Source organism: Babylonia areolata, chromosome 21 (genome assembly GCF_041734735.1).
Source record: "Babylonia areolata isolate BAREFJ2019XMU chromosome 21, ASM4173473v1, whole genome shotgun sequence".
Taxonomy (NCBI): domain Eukaryota; kingdom Metazoa; phylum Mollusca; class Gastropoda; order Neogastropoda; family Buccinidae; genus Babylonia; species Babylonia areolata.
The window spans coordinates 32,163,846-32,176,829 of record NC_134896.1 but is presented as its reverse complement, the minus strand read 5'-3'; the positions used below and the strand labels follow the sequence as shown (position 1 = coordinate 32,176,829).

The 12,984-nt window shown below is 38.6% G+C and overlaps 1 protein-coding gene across 1 annotated transcript in view; it reads left to right on the top strand.

The window, feature by feature from the left end:
• LOC143295732 (uncharacterized) overlaps positions 1 to 12,682 on the top strand; it is a 29,002-nt gene extending 16,320 nt beyond the window's left edge. The window contains exon 8 of the mRNA XM_076607352.1: positions 1,745 to 12,682. Coding sequence (XP_076463467.1) covers positions 1,745 to 1,957 — 213 coding nt within the window. The 3' untranslated portion in view covers positions 1,958 to 12,682. The remainder of the gene's footprint in view (positions 1 to 1,744) is intronic.
• The last annotated feature ends 302 nt before the right edge of the window (positions 12,683 to 12,984 follow it).

Here is a 12,984-nt window from a genome sequence, read left to right as displayed (position 1 = left end):
CAGGATGCTAGAATAATGGTGAAAGATTCAGGGTGCTAGAACAATGGTGAAAGATTCAGGGTGCAAGAACAGTGATGAAAGATGCTAGAACAATGGTGAAAGATTCAGGATGCTAGAACAATGGTGAAAGATTCAGGGTGCTCGAACAATAGTGAAAGATTCAGGGTGCAAGAACAGTGATGAAAGATGCTAGAACAATGGTGAAAGATTCAGGGTGCAAGAACAGTGATGAAAGATTGAGAATGCTAGAACAGTAGTGAAAGATTCAGGGTGCTAGAACAGTGGTGAAAGATTGAGAATGCTAGAACAGTGGTGAAAGATTCAGGGTGCTAGAATAGTGGTGAAAGATTCAGGGTGCTAGAATAGTGGTGAAAGATTTAGGGTGCTAGAATAGTGGTGAAAGATTCAGGGTGTTAGAACAGTGGTGAAAGATTTAGGGTGCTAGAATAGTGGTGAAAGATTTAGGGTGTTAGAACAGTGGTGAAAGATTTAGGGTGCTAGAATAGTGGTGAAAGATTCAGGGTGTTAGAGCAGTGATGAAAGATTAAGAATGCTAGAACAATGGTGAAAGATTCAGGGTGCTAGAACAGTGGTGAAAGATTCAGGGTGCTAGAACAATGATGAAAGATTGAGGATGGAAGAACAATGATGAAAGATTTATTTCTTTGTGTTTCAGCTTCAGTTTCAAGGAGCTGTCAGATTGATGTTGACTGATTTATATATGCTACACAACATCTGCTGTAGAAAAAAGATAAAAGAAGAAAAGCATTTGCCTGATATTCGTATTACCCCAACACGTCAATCAGCCTATGCTAGTTTTGCGGAAAACTTAAATTGATAAATAATTAAAAACAAAACAAACAACAAAAAAGTATTCACACTGACTCCAATATGCAAATGCATGTGCAGACACACACACACACACACACTCACACACCACATAAATACCTTTTGTGCAGTTCACACACTCATAGCACATCACTCAGGATTATGCATACACATGCACACACATACAAATGCACATGCGCATAAATAATGTAATAAACAAAAGAGTTGTCCCTAGCAAAATTCTGAAGAAAAAACACTTATGTACACGTAAAAGAACCCATGGCAACAAAAGGGCAAAATTCTGTTGAAAAATCCACTTTGATAGGAAAAACAAATAAAACTGCACGCAGGAAAAGATAGGCAGCCTGTTGTGCAATTGACTGTGCTTGTAAAGTGCTTAGAGTTTGGTCTCAGACCAAAGATACACACTGTGTAAGCATCATTGATAATATTAATGATGATAATGATAATGCTGTGCTGCGAGGTTCAATTACAGTTTGAAGTCGGACAGATACATATACGCTGCACCACATCTGCAGATGCCTGACCAGCTGCATAACCCAACGTGCTAGTCAGGCTTAGAGTGTATACATATATATATTTTTGTACCTATCACAGTGGGTTTTTTCTACACATATACATATTTTTGTACCTATCAGAGTGGTTTCTTTCTACAGAATTTTGCCAGAGGGTAACACCTTTGTTGCCATGGGTTCTTTTTCAGTATGATAAGTGTATGCTGCACGGGGGTCCTCCTCGAATGACTAAACGCTCCGTTTGGTTTTCCAGTCAAAATTGGGAGAAAGGGTGAGACCAGGATTTCAACACAGACCCTCACAGAGACAGTATTGGCAGGTAAGCCTCTTAACCACTCTGCCACCTTCCAGCAACAACAATGCTGTGCTGTGTGTTGCAGAAAGTGGACCAGCTGATCATGGTGGCACCGATGTTCCTGGTTCCGTCACGGCCAGGCCGTCAGCCGGCACAGGTGTTACGGCAGCAGTACAGCGAGCTGCAGAGGATCATGGCCTTCCACATGATGCTGGTCGAAGCCTCCGCCCTCACCCACAATTCCCTCTCCTTCCGCTCAGCCAGAGACCTGTGGCGTGTCTCCTTCGTCAAGAAGTGAACGATGGGAAGACAGGCTTCATGAGGATTTAGGAAAAGAAGAAAAAAATTCATTGCGTTGGATTGCATTGTATTGCATTGTATCACTCTTTGTCACAAGAGATTTCTGTGTGTGAAATTTTGGACTGCTTTCTGCAGGGAGAGCGCATTGCATTGCTACAGTGCAAAACATAATGAGGAATATAATGAGAATCTATCTGGAAAAAATACAAACTTTTTTGTTCAAACAAAAAACAGAGAAGAAGAAAAAAGAAAATGACAAGTAAGGTGAAAGAAAATGTGTGATACTTTCAATTTTTGATTGAAGCAGAGAAACAAAAGGAAGACTGTGATGGGCTAATTCCCAAAGAAACAAGATATATGATGGAACATTAACTCGCTTGGGTCAGAGGAGGAGAAAGACCAGGCATTTCACAATTCTTTGGATACACACTTGTGTTGTGGTGCTGCATGCTTGACAACTCATCTGTTCTGTCAGGGCTTTTGAACAATTCAAAATTGCATCATTGATTTTCCATTTTCAGTTTTTTGTTAAAAAGGTTTGTGACCCTCATCATATCAGCTGGAGTGGACGTAATCGTGACACTGATGTCTCAAGTCTTGGGGGGTCAAGTCTAAAGACCCCTTGTTCCAGAGAATGCCACAAGACAAACATTTATGCTGCAGTTTTTGCACTGGCATGGATAGATGAATAAGTGATAAACTGAGGAGGTCGTGTGGTTTTGTGAATTTTTTTGATAACCATGAGAGGTGCGGTGGTAGAAACGGTCAGGTGTTGGACTTCTATTCCAGTGTTTCACCAGTGATCAGAGTTCGAGGCTCTGTTTTGACATGGTGTTGTGTCCTCAAGAAAGGCGTTGCTACAATTTTTCTCACCCCAGCCAGTGGGTACCTGACTTCAGCTTTGGGGGAAGGTGATGACGGCAGGAGAAGAGGACTGGCCCCACCTTTCTATGCTGAGCCCTAAACATGCACTGGATATGAATTCACTGCCCCATAAACCACAACCTTTGGTGACCATACTGTGCTCCTTGGAGAAAGAATGGTATGGTATACTTACTGTGAGCAATTTTGTACAGTGTGGTTACTGTTTAGTGTTAGCAAAGGAGAAAGAATGTGTTGTCGGTGTATAGTGTATGTGTGTGTTGTGTTGTTGTGGTGTGTTGTTAGTGTGTGTGTGTGTGTGTGTGTGTGTGTGTGTGTGTGTTACTACTGTATCTATCGTACAATCACTGTCAAGTGCAGGTAATTGTCCTGTATTAAGTCTGAGATTACTGTGGAAGTCCCTGTCATGATTTGTTGAGGCAGAAGCTTTTAACAAAAACTGGAAAGTGCGATCAAGATGAGGTGGTCTTCCAAACCTGTGCTTCAGGGTAGCTGTGGAATTAACATGATGCATTGTTGTATTGATGTGAACAGTTTCACTGTGTCTGGTGAAGTGTTTCAGTTTATTGAATTGAATGTTTAAAAGAAATTTTTTTTAAAACGAGAGAGAAAATCCACTGACACCCATGCATAGTCATGGTGAAATGCTGGCCATGGGAGCATTGAACTTATATGGAGGTTGGGGTGGGGGGTACTTTCTCTGCTTTCTGTGTTTGCACAGTGACAGGCCATAATCTCAAAAGATTTTGTTTTGTGCCCGTTTTGAGTTTTTACCTTTCTCAAGTTAGTTGAACCGGTGTCTATGCTTGGGATTCTCAGCACAGTGAAAAAAAGAGTTTTGTAGAATAATGTGAGCATAAAAAAAAGTGTTGGTCAAAGGTACAACCATGTATTCAAGTTACGTTTCATGCAAAAAAAAAACACAAAAAAAAACTTATCCACAGAAAAAAAGATTGAGGTTACAGGTCAGAATGTTGGTCACCATTCTTTATTTGTTCTCCTTTCTTGTAGGATTGTATTACTTTGTTCAGCAAAATCAACGACATTGTGCAGAAGTACACACAAGTAGTTCTTGCAGTTCAAATTCCTGCCACTATTGATTTCATTTCCCCAAAGGTTCAGCACTCAATGAGGTGAAATCATAATTCATGTACGATTGGTGACTGCTTTTAATGTGTCATCAATGTGTCGTAATTATGACCTGGTTGGCATCAGAAATCAAATATAAACATATCACAAAAACTGTATACTATGTATAGACATTTATGGAGCAGTGTTTCTCTAACAGTTATACAGAACTCACTATGACATGGGCAGCCTTATTTATGTTTACTGGAAGTTTACACTACAGTTTAGCTTCCTGCAGGCACAGAATCAGCATCCTTGTTTCAAAGAGAGTGTCAAATTAATGTACCTGTAAGAATTTTAATGTATATATTTTTTAGATAAAAAATAGTACATTTATATTATGCTTTCAAACATCTCAAAAAGTTTTAGTGTAGTACATCAGTCACACAAGACCCACAACAGACACACACATATGAGTGGAAGAAATAGATGCTGGTCCATAGAATACAACATATTGAATGTAGTGCCTTAATTAAATAATGACTGCTTGAAGAGGAATATTTTTTAGATTTTTTCTTTCAAAGATGTGAGTGAGGAAGTGTGACAGATTGATAAAGGCAGTGAATTCCAGGTTTGTACAGCAGAAGAATTAAAACCTGTTGACTGAATTTAGAAACACATAAGACTCATCATCAGCAGAAGAGCAGAGAGACTTTGAAGGGACATACTTGCTCAAAAGCGTTGGTGATCTGTTGAGGTGCAGTTCCAGGAATAACATGAGATCTTGTACATAATGCTCTGTTCAACAGGAAGCCAGTGTAAGTCTTTGAAAAGGTGTACCCTTGAAAAAGGTTTCTACTGATCTTTGCTCAGTCTTATTTATCAGCTGAGGTCATGCAAAGAAATCAGCCCTGCCAAAATCAGCTTCTCTTCAATGTTTTTTTACTCATTTTTTAGTGTCCTTTCAGTGCATTTTAACTGATTTCTGTGTAGCAATTCATGTCAATATGGTGTGACAAAAACAAATATGAGAACTGTGGTAAGGGGACACACACACACACACACACACACACACACACACACACACACAAGTAGCTGATGACCATCACTTGTATATATATTCTATTTTTTGCTATCCTCTCATTTTCACCATTTCTGAGGTGTTACTCCCACACCACTTATTCCGAGTCCCCCATTAACATCTACACCTAGGTTCATCTGCCACATCCACAATGTTGGCTGTCCAGAAGATTCAGTTACAGTTTCTCAAAGTGTCACTGTGCTTGGACAAATCCATAAGCGCTGCACCACTTAGCCAAGTAGATGCCTAACTAGCAGCATGACCCAACGTGCTGGTCAGGCCTTGAGTGCCTGCATATATACTTGTGACCAGTCAGAATGGATTTCTGCTAAAGAATTTAGCCAGAGGATAACACTTACGTTGCCATGGGATTACATTGCCATATTTTTGCCATTAGTTCTCCAAGTGATGACCTAAAGGTAACGCGTCCGCTTAGGAAGTGAGAGAATCTGAGCACGCTGCTTCGAATCACGGCTCAGCTGCCGATATTTTCTCCCTCTCCACTGGACCTTGAGTGGTGGTCTGGACACTAGTCATTCGGATGAGACAATAAACTGAGGTCCCGTGTACAGCATGCACTTAGCGCACGTAAAAGAACCCATGGCAACAAAACAGTTGTTCCTGGCAAAATTCTGCAGAAAAATCCACTTCGATAGAAAAAACAAATAAAACTGCACGCAGAAAAAATACAAAAAAAAAAGGGTGGTGCTGTAGTGTAGCAACGCGCTCTCCCTGGGCAGAGCAGCCCGAATTTCCCACAGAGAAATCTGTTGTGATAAAAAGAAATACAAACAACAAATGCAAGTGCATCCTGCACACAGAACCTCAGTTAATTGTCTCATTTGAATGACTAGATGCTTAGTTTGATTTTCCAAACTTGGGAGAAAGGGTGAGACCAGAATTCAAACCCACACCCCCATGGCCACTGTACTGGCAGATAAGCATCTTAACCATTCTGCTACCATCCTCCACTTCATCCAGAAGATACAGTGCTGATGTACATAATTAAGGCTTGAAAAATATTCACATTTGAATATGTTGTTTCTGTTTTTTTGTATTGTGTTGCGTTTGTGGACATTTTATAATGTGTACAATCTTTAAGAGTCTAAACTTATTGACATTGTCATAAATTTGTTCTGATTTGAGTCTTGGTATTGTTTACACCCGTTGCTTCCATTGTGATTGATGTACAATTTCAACAACAAAATGTCGTGCCAGTCTAACAAGATCACTCATCAGCTTCTCTTTTTAATTGTACATGACTCATCAACAAGGGAAGATAACGAACAGCTATTTGTACACAATGTGTGCCACTGAAACTTTACCTTACATGTTTTGTTTTAGCATGACTGAAACAGTGTTTTTAATCTTACTTTCAGCAGTCTTACTTCACGGTATCTTTACAATGGGATTGTGGCAGTTCCATGTCCTGTTGTGACTATTTGTAATGTGAACATTTGTAATAAACTAATATACCTAGGTTTTGTACCAAACTTTATCTGAGCTTTTGTCTGTCTTGGATTCAAGTGATGGCAGTCACTTTAACAAAAAATTATATAGTTATGTCTGTGTTTCCTCCATGTCATCACCAGTATCTGTCATTTGCAGTATTAGCATCTATTTCTTTTTGGCATTATTTAGCAGCAGTATTTGTAGTGTATAAAATTTTGTTTTGATTTGCAGCTTTCATGCTGAATGAATGTTGATATTACTGGAGTATACCTTGTTTTCTAACATCAGAGGGAGAAGAGTGATGACAATCTGATGTCATGTCACTGATTTCATTTATGGTTTACTCAGTGGTCAAGTAGTAGTGTATTGTATTGTACTGTATTATTCTTTGTGACAACAGATTTCTCTGTGAATTTTGGGCTGTTCTCCCTGTGCAGAGCGCGCCACCACAGTGCAGCGCTACCCCCCACCCCCTTTTTTTTTTTTTTTTTTTTTAAAGTCTGCTCTGGACACTAATCAGTGATCTCCTTTTCTTTATATTGTGTGCTCTCTGTAAGGAGGAACATGTGTGTGTCTTCCTGATTCAATCTTTTTTTCTGCTCTGCAAACAATGCCTGTCAGCCACTTCTGTAGGGATGTACGGGCCATGAATAATTTCTCCACCATCTGGAAAGTGTGAGAAATTTCCTCTTTGCTTTGTTTCAGGGTCTTCTCTTTTCTTTCCATTCTTATTATATTCTATCATTTCAACACAGAAACATGTTACAGTGCTCTTTTCTTCTTGTTTGTTGAACAGGCTTTCTTTTAATACCATCAACACACTCAGAAATGCCAATCTTTTCATGATGCAACTTACTCTCACCTTGTCCTTTTCCCCCACCAGTCACACACACCTTCACACACTTCAAAGTAACATTTTACTAATTTAGTGGGTGTGGGAAAATCATGAGTGAAAAAAACAACCGTCTTTCTACAATATATTTATTGATCATTACTTTCTGAGGAATATGTTTCTTCCAGTTGGTGCCAGTGACCAGTGGATATATCAAATCAATCATGATGCAGATACGACTCTGTAACGGTGCTGTCTTGACACAGAGTTGGGTGGGGGTTTTTTTGCATATAAAATGGTGTACCGTCCCTCCAGATATCTCTTGTGACCTTGTTCATCCCTTTACCTTGTGAAGCATCATAAATGCACCACACCAAAGAATTGTTCACTAGATTCTGCCAGGTCCGTCGATGTGTGTCAAAACCTGGGTCTCTGCAAATGGTTTTCCCCGTCCATTCTGCATTGTGGTCATTTCATTTTTTCTGTCTTCCCTTCCATCTCTCTCTCTCAGCAGTTCCTCGGAGGACGGTTTTTCCAAGACCATAGAATTTTGTTTCATGGCATATCAACACTTTGCAGTTAACTGCTTTCAGCAGATTTTCGTAAGGTCCAGTTGATGATTGGCGCATTGATATATTGGTGGAGTGATCTGTGTATCTGATGTTTAGTGTCTTGCAACGAGACCTCATTTCCATGGCTTGGATTCTTCTTTCAAAATGTGCTGAGGGTCCATGTCATGCAGACAGGAAGACGGAACGTACCAGTGCATGCAGGAGCCAGACCTTGTGTTTTATAGAGATGTTGATGTCCTTACATACAGGTTCTAGTCTGGAACACTTGATTATAAAGACATGTTTTACACATGGTTCTGTGGTTAAAACGCCTGCCAGAAAGTGACTCAGTCCTGAAGTGGCGACCACCCTGGAGGCATGGTTTCAAACCTGTCAAGGACCAGGTTGGAAAAAAAACAAGCAGGTGGCAATACAAGGGCATGCAGGAGTCATGACCTAGGTGCGGCCCAGACCTCTTAGAGTGCGAGTCAAGGGCTGAAACACTTGACTGAGAGGGGCTTCTTCTCTATTGTCCTGCTCTGCCTAGAGTTTATCACATTTTGTTATGTTCTCTCCTATTCTGTGTTTATTTTGAAACAAGTGTCTCAAATGTGATTATTAATGGACAGCTGAGCTGATTGTCAAACAGCAATACAACAAAGGCATTGAAATTATGTACAGGGTTTTTTTTGTGTTGTTTGTGGATTTCTTATCTCATGTATTATGAAGACCAAATTCTGGAGACCGAGGTCAAATTTTTGTTTTGTTTTTATTGTAGTTTAGTTTAGTTGAGGATTCATGCCAGTTTAGTTTTTATTGTAGCAAAGCATGTTCTTTTCAAATCAGATCATACTGGGAGAGTTATTGAAGAGAGGGATAAAGGTCAGATATTAAAATCATTTTGTTGTTTTATTCCATCATCATAATCTCTAATTATTATGACTGTAGCAGGTTTAATTAATATTGTGCATCTGGATTTCTGTAATTGATTGTACTGTATAGTACCATGGATGTATTTGCACTGTTTCATTGTACAGGTCGTCATACTTTATCATGAAAATGGGGAGACTGCAGAGAGAACTCAGTTCATAAGATTTTGCACGAGACATCATTTGTCCATATTATTGAATTACTATTTCCTTTTGATATTACGTAGGAGCAGTTCAAGAGCAAGTTTCTTAGAAGAATGCATCTGTAATTGTGTCTGCAATGCAACCATGTTTATCGTAATGTTGACACTTGAATAGACACCATTTACAACAATGTAAACATTTGATGAGAAAAAAAAAAAAACTTTTTAATTACACATACCTAACCTATTCCAGACAAATGTGGGGAAATGCTTTTAACTTCCATGAAGGTTGGTTTGGTTTTCTGTAATATATATAGATATATATATTTAGATAGATATGCACCATACGCTTGACCTTTTTTTTTGTTTTTTCACATGCAGATCTAAAATAGATACCCTTCGAAGACAAACTAGGGCCATTTGAATTCATTCTGTAGGAGAGAGCGAATTGTATGCCCAATATGACGTTTGACAGTAGTTTCATTCTCAATGGATTCCTCAGATATCTTGTCATTGGCAGTGAACTCTCATCCCTTATGGCAAGTGATCCAGAGACATGTGCTAAAATTGCTTAGCTGTGGGGTATTTCTGCTGGAGTTGGTCAGCAGTCAGTAGCAAACCGGAAGAGCACCTGCAGTGCAAAACAGCTGTCGCTTGCTGTGCATACATTTCCAGCCTCCCATTGGGAGGTACAAGACATTCATGAGATTGAATGAGATTTTTAAAACCACACCCCCACCATGTTAGAAGTTAAAACAAGACTATTTGGTGCTTCTTTCACTCCTTTATGGAAAACAAAATTGTGGGCTTGGCTTTATCATTCTCTCTCTTGATACACACACACACACGCACATATGTATGCATGCTTGACTAGTTTTTTTCTTCACATCTCTGTACAAAAAGAGTGTAGTCAGGTGAGACTTTTGAAAGTTTATTTTGGATCATGTTTGCAACACACACAAAAAAATGTTGCTTTTAATGACGTGTGACTGGAGGTAAAGATTAGACTGCTGGATGAAAATGAAATGACCATTATTAAACCTGCCTGATCCACTACCTGTATGAACAGAGTGTTAAGTTTGTCTCCCCTTGCCATTCCGTTTACTGCCAACTGACTCTGCACTGTACCATGACCATTGCATGATTAAATTGAATTAAAAAAAACCCATTTGTGATCAAATTATTTCTGTCTTCATTACATACAAAATGTGAATTCCACACAAAATGTTTTCATCAGGTCTACTTTTGTATAAATTTTTTATCCACCATGACAGTTTGTGATATGGATAATGTTGCATTAAGGTCAATTTAAATAGACTGCAGGGTATGCTGAAATCGCATTTATAAAGGTATACCTTTACTTTGTGAATAAGACAAAAGAAATGACGGACTGATTATGTGTGAACTGATAGTTTTAATGTTTAATTTTTGGCTCACCTGTGCAAACAATTTGTATAATAACCCAGTTTCGGTTTTCTGTGTATGTATGTATGTGTGTGTTAAACATTAACACACTAATTTTCTCTGGAAATGTTTTGTCTGTCAGCATCAAAATTGGCTTTAAAATTAAAAAGTAATTGGTTCTTTCCACACATTCCAATTATGACAGTGCATTTCTAGGAAGGGCACAAGAAATTGTAAAGCAGTAGTAAAATTGTAAAGCAGTAGTAACAATTTCAGTCATTTCAATGTTACATTTCAGTTTCTTTTTCTATACACTTTAACACTTTTATCTTGCAAACAGACACAATGATTAATTGCACTTATTAACTCATTTTTACCTTTAATTGTATTCTATTCTTTTTTGAAAGTGACATTGACGTATACATCTGTCAGAAGCAGCAAAATTCTGACATGTTTGATTAAGGGAGATCAATCTGAATAAAATATGGGATATATTCATACATCATTTTTCCAGCGCAGGTGGGTTTTTTTTTTTTTTTTCAAAATTGATTCAAAGTATAAGAAGGCTGTTGTGTTTCACACTCAGTGTGAAGGCCTTTCACTATTTACATTCATCCAAGAGGTAGATTTGTGAATTAAAGCAACATCCTTGGTGACTGTTTATACTTACTGTGAAAGGCAACCCACCTTTGATAATAGACATTATTATATAGCATGATTTTTTTCTGAAATACTGCTGATAACACTTTACATATTCCCCCTCTCCCCCATACACACAGAGAAACAAGCCAGAATACACATTCAAAATTCTTCCATTGAACAACCACCCTTACACTTACCAAGTCTTCTACAATCCATATCGCTGCAACACACATTCTCACATACACAAATGCAGACACCTGCAAGTTCCTCGCCACACACAATGGCAAACCACCTTTCCAATAAAAGCAAATTATGACAACACAAACAGAAAAAAGTAGGAATGAAGTAGGATTTGGATGGAATTAATTCATGAGAACATATTGAAAGGAGGCCACTGAATTTTACCTGCAAAATTCTTTGTGCAAAAGTCTGATCACTTGGTTCGTGCTGTATACTAATGACCATCTAAACAAACAGGTCTACTTGCCTTGTAGTTCATCAGTGTTTAAACTTAGCAAGCACTATGCATACAAATGTCGCTTTCCAGGCTTAATATGTTTTTAAACAAAGAAAAACAAACAATTTACTGGAATAGAGTCAGAGCCTGGGTTTTTTTTTTTTTATTCAATAAAAGAAATGAATAAATAAAAGTACCGAATACAAAAAAAATTCTTTGTCCATCCTGTCTGCACGTAACTTTCTGTGTGGCGTGTTGGGCAAGTGTTTGGAGTTTTTGTCAATTCCAACCCAGAAAGCCATGATAAAGTCAGGAAAAGATTGAAACATTGATAAATTCCTTCACAATATTTGCCTGCAAAGTAAGACTGAAATGTTGATCAATTTTGACAGACCAAGGTAACATTCACATCCTGGCGCAAAGTTTTTGGTTCTACAAAAACTCCAAAACTACTATTGTGGCTTGGAATATGGACACTGTCTGCTGGTATCAACTCTGATGGAATTGTTTAACTTTGTGGTCCTCAGTCACCTGAATTTTCGACCTCATGCACATTATTCTGAACCTCACGTTTATTTTCCTGCACCACAGTACAGCACTCATCAATTTTTCTTCTTTTTTGAAGGTGAAATGCCCATTTTGAAGAGAAAAAAAAATCGGTAGTATTAGATTTGAGTTTTATGGCTACTGGTTAACCCCCATAAAGTCAAGTTGTTCATGGCTGGGGTTTTCGTTTGATGTAGGTTGTGTTGTTTGAGGGGACATCCTGCTGACCGGTGGTGGTGGTGGGTGGGTCTCTGGTGGTCTGTGATGCGGCTGTGGCTAATCAGTAGGAATCTCAGTATGTTCAAAGTTTTTCTTTTCAGCTATGTTCTTCTTGACTTATTTTGCACAGTATTTTTTTCTGTTTTTGTTGTATGTGTACACATGACTCCCTGTGATGGTAGGTTTCTTTGTCTTTTGTTATTTGCTTACTGAGTCTAGTAATCAGTAAGATGGAATGGTTTATCACTTTGTGTGTGTGTGTGTGTTCGCACATTTCTTTCTTTAATTTAATGTCTTTTCCATTCAAGTGATATAAGACATGTAATGTATGTGCATGTGTGCCTGCGAGTATATGTATGTGGTCTGCTTTATGAAAAAATTTCAAATATATTGATTTGATGCATTCTCCTATATTTGCATGATTTGTCTTTTTTCTTCTTTATGACCACCACCACACAAATTCCTATTCTGGATAATAAAGATGCATTCAACCCATCTGTATTGCAATGTCATGTTCTCTGGTGTGTATTGTCATATTGTTGGTGAAAATGGTATGGTTGTGGAAACTGGAATTCATATTTTAACAGTTTTCATATTGAATTTGAACCACTGTATTACAACGGTCAAGGAGCAAGGTGGCAGAGTGGTTAAGATGCTCATCTGCCAACACAGTGTCCATGAGGGGCGTGGGTTCAAATCCCACTCTTGCCCTTTCACCCAAGTTTGACTGGAAAATCAAACTGAGCACCTTGTCATTTGGAGTAGATGGCAAACTGAGGGGCTGTGTGCAGCATGCTCTTGACACACTAAAAAAAGAAC